This window comes from Candidozyma auris, chromosome 7 (genome assembly GCF_003013715.1).
Source record: "Candidozyma auris chromosome 7, complete sequence".
Taxonomy (NCBI): Eukaryota; Fungi; Ascomycota; class Pichiomycetes; order Serinales; family Metschnikowiaceae; genus Candidozyma; species Candidozyma auris.
Window position 1 is genome coordinate 283267 of NC_072818.1, and position 21888 is coordinate 305154.

General features: G+C 41.9%; 9 protein-coding genes across 9 annotated transcripts; 4 read left to right on the plus strand and 5 right to left on the minus strand. All coding sequences in view use genetic code 12, as the record gives it.

The window, feature by feature from the left end:
* Positions 1 to 4: 4 nt before the first annotated feature.
* Positions 5 to 1159, minus strand: SEH1 (Seh1p; the record flags this gene model as incomplete). Its single annotated transcript, XM_029036249.2, has 1 exon — positions 5 to 1159. One exon carries the CDS (start codon positions 1157 to 1159, stop codon positions 5 to 7), a length of 1155 nt encoding a protein of 384 aa, XP_028889140.1.
* Positions 1160 to 1255: 96 nt separating this feature from the next.
* Positions 1256 to 2731, plus strand: ALG7 (UDP-N-acetylglucosamine--dolichyl-phosphate N-acetylglucosaminephosphotransferase; the record flags this gene model as incomplete). The annotated part of the gene is made up of 1 exon (XM_029036250.2): positions 1256 to 2731. The coding sequence occupies one exon, from the start codon at positions 1256 to 1258 to the stop codon at positions 2729 to 2731; it is 1476 nt and encodes a 491-aa protein (XP_028889141.2).
* Positions 2732 to 3644: 913 nt separating this feature from the next.
* RPA190 (DNA-directed RNA polymerase I core subunit RPA190) lies at positions 3645 to 8564 on the plus strand (the record flags this gene model as incomplete). The annotated part of the gene is made up of 1 exon (XM_029036251.2): positions 3645 to 8564. The coding sequence occupies one exon, from the start codon at positions 3645 to 3647 to the stop codon at positions 8562 to 8564; it is 4920 nt and encodes a 1639-aa protein (XP_028889142.1).
* Positions 8565 to 11691: 3127 nt separating this feature from the next.
* Positions 11692 to 12916, plus strand: IDH1 (isocitrate dehydrogenase (NAD(+)) IDH1; the record flags this gene model as incomplete). The annotated part of the gene is made up of 2 exons (XM_029036253.1): positions 11692 to 11715; positions 11861 to 12916. 2 exons carry the CDS (start codon positions 11692 to 11694, stop codon positions 12914 to 12916), a joined length of 1080 nt encoding a protein of 359 aa, XP_028889144.1.
* A 291-nt stretch (positions 12917 to 13207) lies between these two features.
* ADE12 (adenylosuccinate synthase) lies at positions 13208 to 14497 on the plus strand (the record flags this gene model as incomplete). The annotated part of the gene is made up of 1 exon (XM_029036254.2): positions 13208 to 14497. The coding sequence occupies one exon, from the start codon at positions 13208 to 13210 to the stop codon at positions 14495 to 14497; it is 1290 nt and encodes a 429-aa protein (XP_028889145.1).
* Positions 14498 to 16536: 2039 nt separating this feature from the next.
* Positions 16537 to 16977, minus strand: YPD1 (Ypd1p; the record flags this gene model as incomplete). Its single annotated transcript, XM_029036256.2, has 1 exon — positions 16537 to 16977. The coding sequence occupies one exon, from the start codon at positions 16975 to 16977 to the stop codon at positions 16537 to 16539; it is 441 nt and encodes a 146-aa protein (XP_028889147.1).
* A 233-nt stretch (positions 16978 to 17210) lies between these two features.
* PHO15 (4-nitrophenylphosphatase) lies at positions 17211 to 18134 on the minus strand (the record flags this gene model as incomplete). Its single annotated transcript, XM_029036257.1, has 1 exon — positions 17211 to 18134. The coding sequence occupies one exon, from the start codon at positions 18132 to 18134 to the stop codon at positions 17211 to 17213; it is 924 nt and encodes a 307-aa protein (XP_028889148.1).
* A 239-nt stretch (positions 18135 to 18373) lies between these two features.
* On the minus strand, positions 18374 to 18760 carry CJI96_0005256 (uncharacterized protein; the record flags this gene model as incomplete). The annotated part of the gene is made up of 1 exon (XM_029036258.2): positions 18374 to 18760. One exon carries the CDS (start codon positions 18758 to 18760, stop codon positions 18374 to 18376), a length of 387 nt encoding a protein of 128 aa, XP_028889149.1.
* Positions 18761 to 18871: 111 nt separating this feature from the next.
* Positions 18872 to 21820, minus strand: FUN12 (translation initiation factor eIF5B; the record flags this gene model as incomplete). Its single annotated transcript, XM_029036259.1, has 1 exon — positions 18872 to 21820. The coding sequence occupies one exon, from the start codon at positions 21818 to 21820 to the stop codon at positions 18872 to 18874; it is 2949 nt and encodes a 982-aa protein (XP_028889150.1).
* Between the last annotated feature and the right edge of the window lie 68 nt (positions 21821 to 21888).

Here is a 21888-nt window from a genome sequence, read left to right on the forward strand (position 1 = left end):
CGTATCATCGATCAGCGGGTTGCTTCTGTGAATTAGAAAGTCTCTCAGGGTTGTATTGACGAAAGTCCAGGCGATTGCTACTATTGATTTCGCTCATGCACTGCCACTCGTTCATATAGTTTTGTTTCCAGAGACGGACTTTCCCGTCATCACCAGCTGAGCTCAAAATTGTGCCTGTGTTGTTCCATGAAACTCGCCAAACTTCTTGTTTGTGGTGATCAAGCTTTCCCACAAGATCAATTGTTAAGCCGCCTTCTTTAGACTCTGTGGCCTTAAATATTCTTATGTAACCGTCTTTACAGCCTGTAGCTATTAGGTGATAGCTCCTTCCCATCGAGGGTGCCCAACTCACAGAGCGAATGAGACCATTGTGCTCTGGGAGATTACAAATTCTTTTATATTTTGCTCTTTCATTCGATTTCCCCACAGAGTTTGAATTATTAGGATCATTGACATCTTCCGGTGGACGATTGTTCAACATTTGATCTGCCGTCAGTGCAGCACTATCATTCTCCATATCATGGCCATTACCAGTCTCATCCTCCTCTTCGGAAATCGTGCTGTAGACGAAGCCCTGGTCTAGCGCTATGATACACAACATTTCCTCTTTAGAGAACTTTGCTGGACACCACTCGAGACAGAAGCTACTCTGAAGACTTTTGGCAGGGAGCAGCAGCGTCAAGACAGGTATCTCAGCCGTGAGGCTCCACACTGTCAAGTCGGAAGGCTCAACTGATTCGTAGATGTGGACAATACCATCAGAGCCAACACATCCGAGTTTAAAGCCCAAGTGTGGTGGAGCAAAAACGACATCGTAGATGGGCCCAAATGACTCGAATGCTAAAGTAGCTAACTTTGTCCATCTTCTTCCCGATCCATGAAGTTCACTAGGAACTTCTTGCCAAAGCTTCACTGTGCGGTCGTACGAACAGGACGCAAGGATTTTCAAGCTGGAGAATTCTGGATGGGCCCACGAAAGCTTCACAACCAGGGAATCGTGCGCCTTCCACAGATCGTTGAGTACCCACGCAGACGACGAAGTATCTAACTCAAAGACCTTAACATGTTGATCTGAAGAAGCTGTAGCGACATGTTTTCCATAAAAATCGTACTTAATGTCATGCACTAGCTCCTCATGACCAGTTTGAAAAACATGCATCGTGTGCTGTGCTCGATACCATTATTGTCTCTAATTTATGCGCGTTTCCCAACACTTCCACGCCTACGTCCATCACCACTGCTTCGGTTCTTCACCATGCGAACTGCGCTTACAATAGCTCTATTGGGCGTGGCCACCGTGCTCGTTCGCTTTGACAATCCATTGCAAACTCTGATTGCCTTTGGCTTGTTTGGCTTCGCGTTCACGGCACGCTTGATCCCCAAGTTAGGCCCAAGCTTCAAGAAGGCCGGTTTGCAAGGGCGAGACATGTCCAAATCATGCCCTGTAGAACCGATTCCAGAGTCTATGGGGATTGTTTCATCCGTGACATATATTATATTGCTCGTACTTATCATTCCATTCGTGTTTTTCAAGTACTTGGTGTCGTATTCGTCAATTGCTAATGACGACGATATGCTAGCCAATTATAGAACACAATACAAAACCTCCCAGGGAAATCAACTCTTTCCTCACAATAAGTTGGCAGAATACTTGAGTGGAGCCTTGTGTCTACTAAGCACGATTCTCTTGGGCATCTTCGACGACTTGTTCGATATTCGCTGGAGACATAAGTTTTTTTTGCCAGCAGTCGCCTCTCTTCCGTTGCTAATAGTGTACTACGTGGACTTCAGTGTTACATCAATTGTTGTCCCTGGCTTTATCACAAAGTCACCAGCCGGAGTGTGGGTTTTGATTGCCTTCAATCAAGTATTTCAAGCGACAAATTCGTTTATCACTCGCATCACAGGCCTCAAGTTCACCACTCTTGCCATTGATTACGATATTAATAGTACGGTACCAAGCCTCCTTGATTTGGGAATTTTTTATTATGGTTATATGTCAGCATTGTCCATATTTTGTCCCAATGCCATCAACATTCTAGCTGGTATAAATGGTTTGGAAGTGGGACAATCCATTGTTTTAGGCGTATTACTATTATTGAATGACATCTGTTACCTATCAACATCATCAATATCACAGGCTGCCCGTGATTCACACTTATTTTCAGCCATCTTTCTCATGCCTTTCATAGGGGTGTCAGCTGGACTCTACTTATACAATAAGTATCCCTCCCAGGTTTTTGTGGGGGATACCTACTGCTATTTCAGCGGCATGGTCTTCGCTGTCGTTGGTATTTTGGGACACTTTTCGAAAACATTGTTGATGTTGTTCTTCATCCAAATCGTGAACTTTCTTTACTCCGTACCCCAATTGTTTCATGTCGTGCCTTGTCCAAGGCACAGATTACCCAAGTATAATCCCTCAGATAACTTGATGTATCCGAGTTATGCGACAATAGATGAAAAAGGATTTGGTAGAATGCTTCTTGCCATACTTTCAAGCTTAAAGTTTGTCGCAGTTAAAAGGAGCGAACTGGGAGAAATCACAGAATTTTCGAATCTTACAATCATCAATCTTGTTTTGGTATGGTTTGGTCCTCAAAGGGAGGACACTCTTTGCAATCTTCTTCTAGCGATACAATTTTGCATTGGCCTTTTCATGCTTGTCTTGCGTCATACTCTTGGTCCTTGGCTTTTCGGGTATGATAATTTATCGTGGGGAGTGAAATAAATCAAATAGCGAAGTCAGTGGTGAATTATTCACAAGTTGTTGTCTTACGGGATTTAAGTTGAGTACAGTTTCTTGTTTACTGCAAATCCTGAGAAGGCTTTTTTTTTGGCTTTTTTTTTTTTTCTTTTTATGGTAAAAGAAAGATCTAGAAGGCATTAGACTAGGAAATCAGCAAATATTCGTCCATGAAATAGACGATACTAGACCTCCCGTGATCCCAATGTTAGCTTCAAGATTCGTTTAATACTGTGCGGCATTGCAAGAAATTTGCGTGTTTCATGACTTGCGAAAAACAGGGAAATGCTCTCGCTAATTCAAAAGGTAATTCATGTCGACTTCTTTTACAACAATACGTCCATAGCATAATATGAGACCATTTTTTTACAGCTCGCTATAATTCACCTAAGGATGAAAACTATCTAGGCAGAACTTCATCAGACTCCATTGCAGCTCTTAGTCGTATCTATAGTCCTGTGAGAACCCCTATTATATGATCTTGTAACTCTAGAGCCTTGGTGTATTGACCAACTCAATTTACTCTCTTGAGTAAAACATGTGAACCAGTCCACTGTTTCGGTTACAAGTTTTTACGAAGGCGGTTGCCTACATATGCATTACCTTTCGATCCAACTAAAAATGCTCTGAAGTCTGAATCTCACGACAACTTTACGCTAGCAGTGACAATACAAGTTACGGTATGGTTGGTGTTAGCGAAGATCTCAAACGTTAGTTGGACTGTGAGCTTGCAACAATAGTGCATGTCTAGTAGTACAGGGAATTTTTCCATAAAGGGCACGTGATATCAAGTCACGCCTCGATGAGGAATACGAATTTTGCATTGAATGTTTCGCATCGCATCTCGAGAATTTTAAGCTTATAAGTACTGCAAAGATTACTTACTATCTTCCTGACCATGGATATTTCCAAGCCCGTCGGTTCCGAAATCACATCGGTGGACTTTGGGATCTTGTCCACTGATGAGATCAGGAAGTTGTCTGCTAAGCAAATCACCAATCCTGTGGTGTTTGATAACTTGGGTCATCCCATAGCAAATGGGTTGTACGACCTAGCTTTGGGTGCTTTTTTGAGAAACTTGTGTACCACATGTGGGCTTGATGAGCATTCTTGTCCTGGGCACCAAGGTCATATTGACTTACCCGTCCCAGTGTACAATCCCTTATTTTTAAATCAAGTGTTTCTTTTTTTGAGATCCTCTTGTCTTTATTGCCATCATCTCAGGCTTAACTCTCTTGCAGTTTACAAGTACTCTTGCAAGCTTCGTTTGATTCAATATGGACTCCTTCTTGAGTGTCAAGAACTTGAGGATATGACTGTCAAAGATGGTGTTGATGATAATGAAGAGGGCAGCGACAACTCTCCACATGATTCTGCTGGAGCTGCCCAATTAAAAGAGAAATTGGCAGCATTTGTGGAGAATGCAATTATGTCAGCTTTAAAAGAGGGACGCACAGACGCAAAAGGAGTCGTGACTGAAACCGTTGGAGAAGTGAGAAAGGAAACAGTGGCAGACTTTTACAGAAAAATTTTGTCTCGAGGAAAATGTGAGAACTGTGGAATGTTTTCGCCTACCTTTCGTAAGGATGGAGCTGTTAAAATTTTTGAAAACCCCTTGACGGATAAGCAAGAGAGCAACAATAGAGTCAAGGGCGGCAATCGTCCGGACGCACTCAAAAAAGGCTCCTCTCAGAATACTCCCTCAATGCCATCTGCCAAACCTAAGTCAGGCTCCAAGTATGTTTTATCCACAGAAGTGAGGTATATTTTGAGAAATGTCTTTCAAAATGAACAAGAAATCATGCAGAAGCTCTTTCACTCTAGGCCAACGTCGACGGGTACAGTAAGAGCAGACATGTTTTTCATACATGCGCTTATTGTGCCAGCAACTCGTTTCCGTTTACCCTCAAAGCTCGGCGATGAGATCCATGAAAACGCACAGAACGAGCTATTATCAAACATTTTGAAAACTTGTATCTTGATAAGGGACCTCAACGACCAAATCGCGGCATCCTTCTCGAAAGAGAAGGCATCAAACAACGAAAACAGAAAGCTTCTATTCAATAGATTGATGAACGCCTTTGTCACCATACAGAACGATGTGAATGTTTTCATTGATTCCTCGAAGAATATGAACAGTACGGGTGGCAAGCAACCCACTCCTGGAATAAAACAGGCACTCGAAAAAAAGGAAGGTTTATTCAGAAAACACATGATGGGAAAAAGAGTGAATTATGCTGCTCGCTCTGTTATCTCACCTGATCCGAATCTCGAGACAAATGAGATCGGAGTTCCACCTGTCTTTGCTGTAAAGCTTACCTACCCTGAACCCGTTACAGCACATAATGTCGGGGAATTGAGACAAGCAGTCATAAATGGTCCCGATAAATGGCCTGGTGCGGTTGAAGTTCAGAATGAAGACGGATACATGACTTCCTTGGTTGGTATGTCTCTTGAACAAAGAAAAACTGTTGCGAATCAACTTCTTACTCCTTCTAACGGTCATTCTAGTCTCAACAAAAAAGTCTACAGACACATCAAAAACAAAGACGTTGTGATTATGAATCGTCAACCCACCTTACATAAGGCATCGATGATGGGGCATAGAGTAAGAGTTTTGCCAGGTGAAAAAACACTCCGCTTGCATTATGCGAACACCGGTGCATATAATGCTGATTTTGATGGCGATGAGATGAACATGCATTTTCCTCAAAACGAAAACGCAAAGTCTGAGGCTCTCAACCTTGCTAATACTGATTCGCAGTATTTGACACCCACATCTGGTTCTCCTTTAAGAGGTTTGATTCAGGATCACATAAGTGCTGGTGTATGGTTGACCAATAAGGATACTTTTTTTACCAGAGAGAAGTATCAACAACTCATTTATGGATGCATTAGACCTGAAGACGGACACACAGGTGGAAGTTCTCGAATTTTGACAGTGCCCCCCACAATTTTTAAACCTGAGCCATTGTGGACTGGTAAGCAGGTAATCACTACAATACTATTGAATATTAAACCCAAAGGCGTTCCAGGTATCAATCTTGAGTCAAAGAACAAAGTCAAAGATGAATATTGGGGTAATGGATCACAGGAGAACAGGGTTATTTTTAAAAACGGAGAGTTATTATGCGGTATTTTGGACAAATCGCAGTATGGTGCAGCACAGTATGGAATTGTGCACTCGCTTCATGAGGTCTACGGCCCTGCAATTGCTAGTAAGGCATTATCAGTTCTTGGGAGGCTATTCACCAACTACATCATGACCACAGCATTCACCTGTGGAATGGACGATTTGCGACTCACCGACGAAGGTAACAAATGGAGAAGTGAGATCCTCAAAAAATCGGTTGACATTGGTAGGGCGGCAGCTTGTGAAGTCACGAATTTAGATGCTGGGACGCCAAATCATGATCGCGAGTTGCTCAAAAGACTTGAAGAAATCTTGAGAGATGATAGTAAGCTTGGTATTCTAGATGCGATTACTCAGTCCAAGGTCAACGCCATTACATCTCAAGTTGTTGGCAAGTGTGTACCAGGAGGAACCATGAAAAGATTTCCTTACAATAGTATGCAAGCAATGGCTTTATCAGGTGCAAAAGGATCCGGTGTTAATGTGTCCCAGATCATGTGTTTGTTAGGTCAGCAGGCATTGGAAGGCAGAAGAGTTCCTGTGATGGTTAGTGGGAAGACATTGCCGTCATTCAAACCATTTGAGACTGATGCTCGTGCGGGTGGTTACATCAAGGGCCGTTTTTACTCAGGTATTAGACCACAGGAGTATTATTTCCATTGCATGGCTGGTAGAGAGGGCTTGATCGATACGGCCGTCAAAACATCACGTTCGGGTTATTTGCAGCGTTGTCTCACGAAACAGTTAGAGGGGGTTCATGTTGCGTACGACAACTCGGTGAGAGATGGAGACGGATCGTTGCTCCAATTCCTTTACGGTGGTGATGCCATTGATACTACTAAACAGTCTCATATGAATCAATTCGAATTCTGCTTGCAGAACTATGATGCATTAGTGAGCAGATACAATCCGGGTGACTTGGCTGGCCATTTGAATACAGAAACCGCTCTCTCTTATGCGAAGAAAGCCAGGAAGCACCAGAAGAAGACGTCACTGTCTCGTCATTATGAACAAAGCACAAAGTACGATCCTGTGCTTTCGGTATACAATCCTTCAAAGTATTTGGGCTCTGTTTCTGAGAAGTTTCAGGACAAGCTTGATGCTTTCACAAAGGAGCATCCTCAACTTTTTGCAAAATCACTGGACAAAGGCGTCAGTGAGAAGAAATTTAAGGCCTTGATGCAACTTAAATATATGAGGTCTCTTATAAACCCCGGAGAGGCTGTTGGAATTGTTGCGGCTCAATCTATCGGAGAGCCTTCTACACAAATGACTCTTAACACCTTTCATTTCGCTGGTCATGGTGCTGCTAACGTTACTCTTGGTATTCCTAGAATGAGAGAAATCATCATGACCGCATCGGCCTCTATTGCAACACCACAAATGTCATTACCGCTTCTTCCTGATGTCGATAACGCAATGGCAGACGCTTTCTGCAAGTCAATCGGAAAGGTCTTCCTCAGTGAGTTCATCGATGACGTTGTCGTTACGGAAACAACTGGGGTGGAGGAAGGTAGCTCGTCTTCACACAGAGCTTATAGAGTCAGAATCACTTTTTTTTCAAAAGAGGAATATGTTGATGAATATGACATTTCTCAAGAAGAGTTGGAGAAAACAATCTCCTCCAAGTTTTTGAATAAGTTGGAATTGGCGATCAACAAGAACTTAAAATCGCAGATAAAGAGCTCTACTTTGCCCGTGGTTGGTAAAGCCTTGCCAAAATCTCAAACTGATGCCGCGCTCCCTACCAGGAGAGAATTTGAGGGTGATGGCGAAGAAGATGGTGATGCTACCGATCACAAAATCAAATCCAACTCCAAAGAAGCTGTTTCTTATGAAGAGCCAGATGAAGACGAAGTGGAGTGCATGAGGAGAGCTGAAGAAACATCTAACGACGAAATGGAAGACTCAAGTGATTCTGATGAGTCTGATGCATCTGACTCCGATGATGATTCTGTGGAAAATGATAATCTTATGGATGTTGAAGCTCAGGAAAAGCCCGAAATTAAGGTCGCTTTGACTAAATCGGCAAGAGACAGACAAGCTGAAGTCATCTCTTCGCATCACTACATCAAGAAATACAATTTCGATGATGAGAAAGGACAATGGTGTGAGTTTGATATCGAATTACTTGGTGATGTTCAAAAGCTATTGATGGTCAACATCATCGAGGATTTATGTCGTGAGGTAGTCGTGAGAGAAATTGCTCATATCGGTAGATGTCTTCGTCCTCAGCCAGATAATGGTGTTCGTGCCTTGACAACTGAAGGTGTGAATTTTAAAGCTATGTGGGATCAAGATGACTTCATCGACGTTAACGCGATTACATCTAATGATATCGTTGCAGTTCTCAAGACCTATGGTGTTGAGGCTGCCAGGAATACAATTGTCAACGAGATAAACAACGTGTTCTCTACTTACGCGATCTCGGTCTCGACTCGCCATCTAGATTTGATCGCAGACATGATGACAAGAGAAGGAACATATCGCGCCTTCAACAGACAAGGTATCGACTCCTCGACATCAGCTTTTAAGAAAATGTCTTATGAGACCACCTGCCAGTTTTTGACGAAGGCAGTTCTTGATGGTGAAAAGGAAGACCTAGACTCGCCCTCAGCAAAGATTGTTATGGGATTATTAGCGAATATTGGAACGGGTTCCTTCGATATCATGGCTGATATATGATCCGAAATAATATGGGTTACAATTAGATAAACGTTGCATATTAATAGATAAGTTCATTGCTATTCAAGCGTCAAATGTTGAATGCTGCAATCAAGAAAGCTGCAGAAAACGAAAGCTTAAAACTCAATCGCTTAAAAAACAAGTTTTTTAGATCGATACGATGATTACCTATCGAAAAAACCTTATTCCATGGTATCGAGATATAGTTTCTGTTCTCAAAGAATTGGAGCAATAGATATGTTGACAATGAAAGTGCTACGAGTAGCGTCGAAAACTTACCCACAATTGAGCCCAAAAGTAATCCCGAGACTGAACCGATACATAAGTCTCTGTACGTTTGATCTTCCCGCTTTATTTGAAGACCCCGATTTGCTTCTTTGGTTGGCGCCGATTGAGGGAGCGGTGAACGAACAGCCGGGGTGTCATTTCGTATAATTCTTCTTGGTCTGAGCATTATGCCCAACCCTAAAGCCGAAGAGAAGGCTATTGAAGATCTGAAGAGACTTGGTCTCAAGACATTTATCATGATGATATTAGCGTAGTGAGCACAGATGAATGCGCGGATTAATATTGCTTTCAGAATATGTTGTATTGCAACGTGGAGAGGACACGCAAAAGTTACGATTTAGAATACATCATCAAAGCCTACTATCAGAGAAATCACCCTAAAAACTGAGAGTCATTATCAAAGAATATTCATATCAAGATTAATTATCGCATCGAACGGGGTCAACAAGAGAATGAGAACTTTGGATTTTGGGCAGAAAGGATACGAAAGGGAAAGAAAACTGCACACGATACAGAACGCCAGAATAGTGCGAAGATGCCTTCTCTTTCTGTCTGACGAAGTATCCCTCACGGCGCGGAGTGTGCACAAGCTTCTCTTACATATAAGCGACATATATATATGCCTTGCCTCCATCATGAATGGCTATACATCACCCACTTGAGCTTCGTCTGGTGGTTCGGCGTTTCAATAAGTTTCAAGGTCCTTTTATTTTGGTGCGTCATCTGCTAGTTTCATTCATCACATTCTGCTTTACTCCGGGTCTTTCCATACTTTCTCAAGCTCTCCGGTCGCACAAGTAATTGAAGTATGGTTATTTACAAGCCACAAACTCACACGAGCTTGACTCCAGGCATTTTTTTGGGGAACTACAATTCTCTACTTGATCAGGATTTTCTCGCAGGTGAAAATATAAAAGTGGTGATTAATTGCGGCGAGTCTAACTCTTTCGTCGAATTCTTGGATCTTCAACGACCTATTATCTCATCCGATGTGATTGTCTTGAATCTCGACCCTTCGTTATCTAAAGACCTTCCCGTATACCACGATATCCATCAAAGATTCAATAAGACACTCCAAAACTACTTGAATTTTTTCTACCATCATAACAAAAATGCCCACTACTATATCAATTCTGATAATCAATATTCAGTGTTGAAGTTGAATTCGCCGACGATAAATGGTAATCCATTGAAGCTCTTCTTCACAATAAATCGACTTTTGAGATTAATAACTGGCATCAATACTTCAGCAGGGGTTTTATGTGTATCTCACAAATTCAACACGTGGAATGTCTCCAATTCACTATTAATTGCTCTTTCACTACTGCTTTTGATGGATAGATATGGCTTGGATTTTGAAGCAAGCTGTAGATACCTAAGCAGTGTTTTACAAGCAAATCAAGAAATGGATGATGCATCATTAAACTTATTCAATCGCCAGTACTATGACGATGTCTTGCTCGTCGACAATCTAAAAAAATTTTTCATTGAGAACAACAAAATAAAACAAAGTGAGGATCCTTTGATGACGACGAATACGAAGTTGAAGAGATCGAGAGATAATGTGGATGTTATGCCATTTCAACCTGCCCTAAAACGGATCGCCTAAGCACAATCATATTGCCAATGATGGATACTTACTCAGGTGCTTTTAATCCTACCATATTCGCAGTCCTTTTCACATTTTCTGATTGGCTCATCAGCAAGCCAGGGTTGTACCTCACTAAAAGCTCATCATGTATGCGTTGAGATTGAAGATATGTGACAACATTCTTTAAGTTATTGATATCATTCGAATTCCTCATCAAGCTCTTTGCCTTCTCTGCATTCAAAGGGTCTATCTCAAATTCTTTGTCGTCAAGCCTGGCGAGCTCTCGATCAAGTTGAGCATAAGACTTGCGTTGCTTTATTAACTGAAACTTTTCGTATATCAAACGAGCTCTTCTCTTCTCGCGCTCAAGCTGTTTACGCGAGACTTCGAGGCGTTGATGAGCTATCAAAAGCTCTTTGTGTAATGTCTTGGCCAAGTTTTTCCACATTATGTTTTCTTCATGGAGGAGGGAATATCAAGACAATCAAATACTTTATGTGTGACAATATATATACAGGTCACTACTTACTCTCTAGGTTTTTTTTTTTTTTTTTTGTTCTTTTCTTTCTTTTCTTTCCTGAGTCGTTCAACCTTTGATACCTTTCGCTATCTATCATACTCACTTTCTTTTACGTAAATTGTATCAATTGTCAGCGCAGGATTCAATCGTACATGAGTTACTACTCTGATTGGATTTCTACGTTCTCGCACTCATCATGCCCATGCCTAATCGGGCATCTCACAAATGTGTTTTCGCTCTAAAAATTTTAAGTTTGAAGTAAGTATAATTAAAACAAAAAAAAATAAAAAATAAAAGGAGAAGACAAAGGGAGAGGATTTGATCAACACAGCTTATGCGCAGAGCATTTTACTCCAAAAGAGACCATGATGCACTTCTCGCAGAGTTATGCAAGCGCGATCTTGGAAGCAAGGAAATTGAAGCTGACTCCGCGAGCAGTTTGAGCTACTGGAGCGTACACAAAGATATCATTTTCAGGAGTCCCTAGTCATGATTGGGACTTATGATGAATCATTTGATGACGTTACGAGAAATGGGAAATTTCTTCTGTCTCTAAAGAAATCGATGGCAAGTAGCAGTCGGCTTGTAGGCATAGCCAATCAAAATGTTTCTCGGGTCCGAACAATTTCGCGCGAAATTTTCCATAGCGAAAATTAAATCGTACGGAAAAACTGAGTATCCCAATTGTTTGTTCTTCAGTAACTTGATCACAAAACTATTCACTAAACATGTTGAGACCTTTTTCCAGAAGCGTATGTATTTCCTAGTTTATAAAATTTGGAAGCCGACCTTCACTATAAAGGAGCGTCTCAAACTTCTCCTGTGACACCCCTTAAAATTTTTGCCGTGAATGACCATTGCTCGAAGGTTAATGAGAACATTGAGGCTAACTTCTAGGCACGTACTCTTGCAACATTTGCCTCTCCTGAGTCTGTGTTGCCTAAGAAATATGGAGGCACTTATACTGTTACTTTAGTTCCAGGTGACGGTATTGGTAAAGAAATCACCGACTCTGTCCAGACTATTTTTAAGGATCAGCGAGTACCTATTGAATGGGAAGTTGTTGATGTCTCAGGTTTGAGTGAAGACAACCAAGGAGTCACTGAAGCTGTGAATTCTTTGAAAAGGAATAAGGTTGGTTTGAAGGGAATTTTGTATACCCCAACCAATAAGACCAACAAATCCTTAAATGTCGCATTGAGGAAGGAGTTGGACATCTACGCATCATTAGTCTTGATTAAGAACATTCCAGGTGTAAAATCAAGATTGGATGGTATTGATTTTGCATTGGTGAGAGAAAACACTGAAGGTGAATACTCGGGATTAGAACATCAGTCTGTTCCTGGTGTCGTTGAATCCTTGAAAATCATGACTAGATTCAAGTCTGAAAGAATTGCAAAATTTGCCTTCGATTTCGCAAAGAAGAACAACAGACAATTGGTTACCGCGATCCACAAAGCAAACATCATGAAGTTGGGTGATGGATTGTTCAGAACAACTGTCAAAGATGTTGGTCAAGATTACCCTGGTATAGAGGTAAACGATTTGATTGTTGACAATGCTTCAATGCAAGCAGTGGCCAAGCCTCAGCAATTTGATGTGTTAGTTACTCCCAACTTGTACGGATCGATTCTTTCGAATATTGGTGCCGCGTTGATCGGTGGTCCTGGTTTGGTTCCAGGTGCGAACTTCGGAAGAGAGTACGCTGTTTTTGAGCCTGGTTGCAGACACGTTGGCTTGGACATCAAGGGTCAGAATACAGCCAACCCAACTGCCATGATTTTGTCTGCCTCAATGTTGTTGAGGCATTTGGGATTAAACACTCATGCAGACAAGATTTCGCAAGCTACCTATGATGTCATTGCCGAAGGAAAGGTGAGAACAAGAGATATCGGTGGTACGTCAACTACCACTGAGTTCACTGATGCTATTTTGGCCAAGTTGAACGCATAGAATCGTTGAACTATATAGAATCGCATTAAATCAAGAAATGTTACATGTTGAATACTTTTTGATCAAGCCCGTGTTCCTTAAAGACATAGCCTACTTTAGTGATACAACGCATTTGATAGAAAAGCAGTAACTCGTTTATTCCTGTATGCATTTGACTCCGTCTACTCATACATTGATTGGTTGACTCATGTGATTCTTATGTGTAGGACAAGTTGAGTTCAAAAATTTGTCTTGGATAAGATGTGTCGGGCCTCAAAGATTTTCTATTAAGTAAGCATAGGAATATTGCAGATGTGTGATGTCGTGCTAGGCGCCCAATGGGGCGATGAAGGCAAGGGTAAATTGGTTGACATCTTGTGTGACGATATCGATGTGTGTGCTAGATGTCAAGGCGGTAATAATGCTGGACACACTATCGTTGTCAATGACGTGAAGTATGACTTCCATATGCTTCCCTCTGGCTTGATTAATCCCAATTGCCAGAATTTATTAGGATCTGGAGTGGTTATCCATGTGCCGTCTCTTTTCGAGGAATTAGAGAACTTAGAAAAGAAAGGTTTAAACGGAAGAGATAGGCTCTTTATTTCTTCCCGTGCTCATCTAGTGTTTGATTTCCACCAAAGAACCGACAAGTTGAAAGAGGCTGAGCTTTCTGAAACAAAGAAATCCATTGGAACAACTGGAAAGGGTATCGGACCAACGTACTCCACGAAAGCGTCACGTTCGGGAATAAGAGTGCATCACTTGGTCTCAGATGAGCCTGGTGCATGGGAGGAGTTCACAGTCAGATATCATCGTCTTATTAACTCCAGATACAAGCGCTATGGAGAGTTCGATTACGATACTGAGGAGGAGCTCAACAGGTATGCGAGATACAAGGAAGCTTTGAGACCGTTTGTAGTTGATTCTATTGACTTCATGCAAAACGCGATCAAATCTAACAAAAAAATTCTTGTGGAAGGTGCAAATGCATTGATGCTTGATCTCGATTTTGGAACTTATCCCTATGTCACGTCGTCCTCAACAGGCATTGGTGGTGTATTGACTGGTCTCGGGATTCCTCCAAGAAGTATACGTAATGTGTATGGTGTTGTGAAAGCATACACAACCAGGGTAGGGGAGGGACCTTTCCCCACTGAGCAATTAAACGAAATCGGTGAAACATTACAAGACGTTGGCGCTGAATTCGGTGTGACTACTGGAAGGAAGAGGAGATGCGGTTGGTTGGATTTGGTAGTGTTAAAATATTCCACTGCTATCAACGGATATACGCACCTTAACATCACAAAGTTAGACGTTTTAGATTCCTTTAAGGATATCAAGGTTGGTGTGGCTTACTGGCATAAGGGGCAGAAATTAAATTCTTTTCCAGAGGACTTGTTGAAACTTGCAAACGTCGAAGTTGAGTACGTGACTTTGCCAGGATGGCAAGCCGACATCTCAAAAATCAAAGACTTTGCTGATCTTCCTGCAAACGCAAAGGCATACCTTAAGTTTATCGAGAAATTTTTGGAGGTCCCAATTAAGTGGGTTGGTGTTGGGCCATCTCGAGATTCGATGTTGCTAAAGGATAGTCTGTAGTTCACATAAGCTCACCAGCTACATAGATTTCACAATCCATACAGGTGTATCTTGCGCACTTTCATCATACGTAATCTGCGTCCATACTTGACACGTAGTGTGATGGTGTCGAGCAAAATGAACCTGAAGGCCGAAAAGGAGAAAAAGGGGGCTCTTTCTTGTGTTGATTATATCCTTATATTGTTGAACGTCTCTATGAGGGTGTATTGTGGCTTATTTATGATAATTTCTGACTGTGATGAAACATACAACTATTGGGAGCCTCTTCATTTTTTGACCCGTGGATTTGGAAAGCAGACATGGGAATACTCTCCTGAATTCTCAATTCGCTCATACTTCTACCTCATTCCGTACTACCTCATTACGTCGCCTTTGAGAGATTACGTCGCATTAACGCATCATGAGATTCCACCATACTTCTACTTTTATTTTATAAGGGTCGTTGCTTTGAGCGGATTTACATCTCTATGTGAGATTGTTTGCTTCAAAAGTCTTCGATACAATATTTCTGGTGATGTCGCCAGATGGTTTCTTCTTATATCGAGCGTATCAGCAGGAATGGGGCATGCTTCTAGTGCCTTATTGCCTTCATCATACGCTATGGATTGGGTTTTATTAGGAACTTCATTCGCTTTGTATTCATTCAAGGGGTCTTATATCAATGGGAGTCATATAAAGTACTCTGTTTTGGCGATAATATCATATTTGACTGGAGGAATAGTAGGTTGGCCCTTTGCTTTAGCACTCGGAGTGCCCTTTGGCTTATACACTGTATGGGTACATAAAAAAAACTTGGTGATCATCACTCTTCTTTGCGGTGTTTTTACAAGTGTACTCGTTGCTTGCATCATGATGGTCGACTCCTTTTACTACAAGCAAAATTATGCATTTGTGCCGCTAAACATAGTGCTTTACAATATCTTCTCCAAGAATGGTGAGGGACCTGAGATTTTTGGAACTGAGCCGTTCACGTATTACCTCAGGAACCTCTTGTTGAATTTCAATGTGCTGTTCATAGCGGCGTACATTGCGTTTTTGCCTACGTTGAAAGTCAATTCTCATAAACTCGAGAGAATCATATGTGTGATGGCGCCGATATTTATATGGAGTTTTGTCTTCGGCTTTCAGGCGCATAAAGAAGAAAGATTTTTGTATCCTATATATCCATTGATTGCCATTTCTGCAGCATTCTTCTTTGTTGATCTATTTGGGGTTTTAAGCGAATTTGTGTCCTTCAAGAGACCAGTCATATTGGGAAAGATATTAGCTGCTTTTATTATCACTGTGATCCTGTGTCTTAGAATAATCAGTCTCGTGGAGAATTATTCTGCCCCGCTACATGTTGCAAAAGCCGTGTCTCAATTGTCAGATTTCTACGATCAGTCAGCTACGATCAATGTGTGCACAGGTCGGGAATGGTACCATTTTCCAACTTCATTTTTTCTCCCCAAAAATTTTAGATTGCGCTTCGTCAAAAGTAGCTTCGATGGACTTTTGCCTGGCGATTTTCGAGAGGGCGTGCCAATTCAGCACGCAACCTCATGTATCCCTATTGGCATGAATGCAAAAAATCAATTTTCGTCAGACAAAGTGGTGGAGTTTGAAGCTTGTGATCTACTCATTGACAACTCCATAAAGTCAAATACCGCGGTGGGAGATCCAGACGTATGGGTCGATGATAATAATCTAAGACCAGAGTTTGAGATACACTACAGCACAAGGATGATAAATTCTGCGGCCATCAATGGGGGTATCGGCCGTATCATCCATATACCTCGGCCGTTTCAGCGCCTCGTACCTACGTCCTTAGAGTACATGAATCTTTGCGTCTTAAAAATCAAAGATGACAAACAAAAGAGATGATTTCATACGTCACATTGTATATATACCACATTTTTCATCTTCCTAGCATGTATCTGTCGGACAGTCTTGATGAAGTCAATGACTCGCTTTTCGATGATGTTAACATGTGAGCTACTAAGAGATGTTATTCTGAGTACATTTACCATCGATACGTAGCAGCAATTTTCGTAAAATGTTCATAATTCATCCTCAAAGTATTCATCCAATGCAGCCTTCGATTCCGCAAAGCCGGTCTTTGCCTTGTTCACTGCGTCTCGAATAAGATGAATCCAAAAGTCATCGGAGTTTTCATCAGTGGGAATATCGGGTTTGAAATTATCGCAATTGACACGATGACCGTAATTTTGAATACGTTCACACTGAGACGAAATTTTCTTCAAGCCCAAAGCTGCCGCCGAGCCTTTTAGATAATGCCCCAATGAGGATAGTTTTTCCAAATTCTTAGTCACCAAGTTATCATCAATTTCTTCCGCTGTATCTTTGAACTGGTTCACAAATGTTTGGCACAATCCTTTTGAAAACTCTTCCTCGTCCTCATCCATCGCTACGAGCTCGGAGAAGACTGACCATTCCACGAGTCCACTCTTTTCCAACTTTTCCTTTTGCTCCTGACTCATTATATCGATATCTAAATATTCAAGTTGGAACTGCTATAATATCAGCTAGCGTTTATTTTTAATACAGTAACGAATGAAATTTCTATTCTTGCGAGTAGGGCGACTTCTTCAGCACTTCGTGTTGGTGCACTCTCAGCCTAACGAGATTCTCAAAGGAGGACAGAGAAGTCACGTGTGTAATATACACACCAGTGACATCATTTGATCCCCACGAACGTCAAGCGGAACCCAAGCTAGACATTGCATAGTTCATACAAGTCACCTAGTTTATTAGCGTAGTATGTTGGAGACTCCTCTATAGGAAGTTCAGACAAAGTCTCCAGCGACTCAATTCCGGTGAGCACCAAGAGAGTATCCAAACCGTTTTCCCTACCAAACTTCATGTCGGTGTTTAATCTATCCCCAATCATTAGTCCTTTCTTTGGGTTAGCTCTCAAATCTTGATTCGCCGCCATGATGGATTGCATCATAGATGGGTTTGGTTTTCCGCATACCGCATCAGGCTTACGACCACTAGCATACGCCACCGCGTTTATGATAGCACCGGCGCCCATCATGAGTTTCCCTTTCATGGGAAATGTAGAGTCGATATTCGTTGCGATGAAAGGTATGCTTTTTTTGTCCTTTAGTAAATATTGGGTAGTCAAGGATAATTTCAAGTAGTTGAGGTTGAAAGTCAACCCAGCAATTACTGCGCCCACGTCGTTATCTAAATGCATAAAGCGCTCATCATTGGCGTCGAAAGTATCAGTCATTGCCAATTCTGGATCAGTTCCACCTAGAGTTGAATATCCAAGTTCATGAAGCTCTTTTTCGATTCCATTCTCACCCAAGACCCAAACTTTCTTGCTCTTCGAAAGCTTCAAAATGTGCAGAATATACACAGCTGAGGCAAACGAAGAGCCAAAAATTTCCTCTTTCTTCACTTCTTGTATTCCCATACCTTCGAATTTTTTCACGTAATCCGACCTTGCCTTTGTTGAATTATTGGTTACAAATATGATTTTTTTTTTAGCTTTTCTCAAAAGATCCAATGTCTCCTTCACTGAAGGTAAGAGATGATCACCAAGCCACAAAACGCCATCGCAATCAAATAGAAAATATTCATACTTGTCGATGATTTCATGAGCTTGCGCCTTAGTGGTGATTGGAGGCATGTCTAAGTTGTTTTAAAGAGTATAATCACTTTCGCGTTCAAATATTCGCTCGTTAGATTACAAATTGGCGGCAAGGACTGATCGTCGGAACCTCAACTACTCCCAAACTATAATGAATTCTTGTAAAAGGTTGCATTATGAAGCGTGCTCCGATCATATATGAGCAAATACCGGAAGAGGCGGACTACGTAAGTCACAACAATTTCTGTGTGGATAGACTTTGGGAAGCTATTTAAAAATTAATGTTTAGACGGCTCGACACCAGCTGTGTATTGAGGTAATCTATGCTTGGTGTCATCATTATAGATTCTCTCCTCGAATTTAGCCCTATCAGAGGGTGACATGGTCGACGCAACCTTCTCGCGTCTCTTGAGTTCCGAAAAGTATCTCCTCGCTAAGTGTCTATCTTCTTCAGCACGTAATAATGGCTCAAGCGAGAATCTCGCCCATTGCTTCTCTCTTGCGAGTTCTCTCTGCTCGTCAACACCCTTGTAAAATCGGTAAAATCCGAAGGCAATGATACCGGTGATACCCCAAAAGTAAATACTGGGTCTAAATCCTCTTGAAGGTATGTTCCTTTTCCATTGGATAGGTTGATATCCACCTATTGGGGGAAGATCTTGCATGACGAGTTTTTAACTAGTGAGAGATTTCTTCACTTGGTTACTTTGTGCGCATTGAAATAGTTTTTATTGGTTCGCGCTGCTCTCCTAAAATGTGAAAGCCGCTTTAACTAATTACTTGATATCAAATATGGGCTTCAATTTTTTAATGAGAAGCCAATCATCTCTCAGTACAGAGTCACGGAAAGCGGGATCTTTCAAAGTATCAATTGAACGTCTTGAAATCAAAGAATACAAGTTATCAGATTCATCGACGTGCCTACCCCAGGTGGGTTGTGCACTAGAGGGATTTTCCAATCTCATCGCAACACCGGCGGCTGTTTGTCCCTTCTTGACAATATCTGTAGACTTGTGGTTAACCTCAAGTGAAACAACTTTACCCAAAACTAATATATTTGGAGTACCAGTAGTCGGATCCTTCTTCACGGCACATATTGGCGTACCTATACGAACGGCGCCCTCCACGACATCAACACCAATAATCATTGGATTACGCTTGTTGATGATCTGGATTGTCTTCAAAACGCAAGGAAGCACCGCATACTCCATGAACTCTTTCCTCCTTGCTTCTAGCAATTTGGCTTGATATGCTGTGAAAGCATCAAACAAATGGTAAATAATATCAGCATTAAAGATTTTCACGTTTTGCTCCTCAGCATATTGCTCCGCTTCCTTATCTATTTTAACATCGAAGCACAACATTACAGCGAGTTCTGGAGCTTTCTCAAGCATGGCAGTTGCCTTCATGACATCACGCTTGTAAACAGGGCCCAATCCAATAGACATAACTGGAATCTTCATATCCTTCAAAAAGTCAAGTAAGGCCTCAAGAGATCCCAACGTTGATGCTTGAACAACCACACCTCTACCAGAAGTATCCACTGAGTCCAATAAACCTGTTAAGTCGTCCATGACCTCCTCCATAAGCTCATCCTCGTCATCTTCCGGACCGACAACAAGTAAACGAGAGCCGGCAACAGCTTTCTCCAAATCATTCGCGGCGATTTTTACTCCCAAGGCAGCTTTCACCTCCTTGTGATGGACGTATTCTGATTTTATACGCAACTCACGAGAAGGGGGTGGCGTAAGCAAAGCTCTTATGTTAGTCGCGATGGGACCATTTAAACCACAAAGTACGACTCTGTCACCCTCGCGCAATATACCATTGGAGAGAACAACATCAATTGTATAACCGAAGCCCTCAACAACTTTGACCTCCAAAATAGTTGCAGCGACCTTGGACAAATACATTAATTGCTTGGACATACGCTTCTGTGTGAGCTCAAGCAACAACCACAAAAGATCTGGGACTCCCTCTCCTGTGACAGCAGAGGTAGGCACGATCGACACGTATTTGGACATGTTTTTGTTTTGAAAGTAGAGTTCAGAATTCAATCCTTGTTCTGCGAGAGCAAGTTTGATTTGCTCGTATCTGTTCACAAACTCACTTTGTACAGCTTTGCTTTGCTTAGCAAACGAGTCACGGAAAGAATTATTTGGTACATCCTTCCAATCATAGAGCCGGTCAATCTTGTTGAGCGCAACGACAAAAGGTGCTTTACGGTCTCTCAAGAGTCGGATAGACTCTAGAGTCTGTTGCTCTAATCCATGCATAATATCAATGACTAAAATCGCGATATTACAAAGCGAAGATCCACGAGATCTTAAATTAGTAAATGACTCGTGGCCGGGGGTGTCAATGATCAATAGACCAGGAACTTCAAAAAATTGCTTCTCGTACTGGGCCATAACTGCAGTCTTCTGCTTTATAGCATCGACAGGGAAGTAGGTGGCACCAATTTGTTGAGTAATGCCTCCAGCCTCACCACCTTGAACGTTCGTTTGACGAATTTTATCCAATAACTTTGTCTTTCCTGTGTCAACATGACCGAGAATACAGCATATTGGGGAACGCAACTCTTTGCCCGACGCCTGACTGTTCTTATCATTTGCAGTGTGCGATAATTCGGCTGGCTTTGGCGAACCCTTCTTTTCCTTGAATTCCTCGCTGACACTGTCTGGATTCACCTTTTCAGGCTCCGCCTTCAATGGTGGTTTCACTTCTTCTTCAGGCGAGTCGAATGTATCAGCAGTAACATTGTCATTTGTAGAATTCTGTTCCTCACTCTCCTGCAAGTTGACTTCATCTTCATCGAGCATTTGTTCCCAAGTATCAAAAACGTCTTCCCCATCAGCCTTTTGGTCACTCTTACTGACCTCGGAATCAGCCGGTTTCGACTTGGTCGACTTTTTCTTCGAATAGACAACTCGTTTCGGCTTAACTGTCTTCTCTTTCTTTTCCAAACCAGCAACACTGATTCCATCGCCTTGTAAGAGTAACTCACGACGACGTTCCTGTAACTTCTTCTCTTCCCTTTGTTTTTTTGAAAGAAGTTTTCCCTCGGCCTTTAGTTTTTCTTTTCTCAAACGGTCTCTTTCTCTTTTCGCTTCGCGAGCAGCCTCCGCCTCTGCCTCTCTTTCAGCGGCACTTCTTTCCGCATCGAGCCTTCGTTGTTCCTCCTCTTCCTCAAGACGCCGTTGTTCTTCCTCCATTTGCTTTTTGAGCTCTAATTGCTTCCTAAGAGCTGCAATTCCAGCAGGTGCCTTCTTGCCTTTCTTCGCTGGTGCTTTGGCCGGAGCACTATCTTGTGACTCAGACGATAGCTTTTCTTGATCTGAAGCTCTCTTCTCCGCATTGATAGCGGCTTGCTGTTTGTTAGCTTCTTTTATCTGTTCTTTCTTGGCTGCTTGTTCTGCTTTCTTCTTCGCAGCAGCTTCCTTTTTAGCTTGCTTCTCTGCTTCCTTCTTCAATTTTTCCTTCTCTTTCTTGCTCAATATTCTTGGACCATCCTTCTTCTCCTTTTCCTCTTTCTCCTTAGCTTCCCTTTTCTTTTTGGAACTCCGGATAGAGCTGAGAAAATCATCAGCTTCAGGAGCTTCATTTTCGTCTGCCGGCTCTGCAGAAAACTCTTTTATTGAGGTGTCAGTGACTTGCTCGCCTTCAATTTCTTCGTCCCAAAAGTCCCCGCCTGCTTTCGCTCCTTTTTTTGACTTCTTTGCCATCACTTGATGTATATGTCCTCCTTTTCCCAGAGGTCTTGTATCAATTTTTTAAGCAGAGCCGGTTGGTA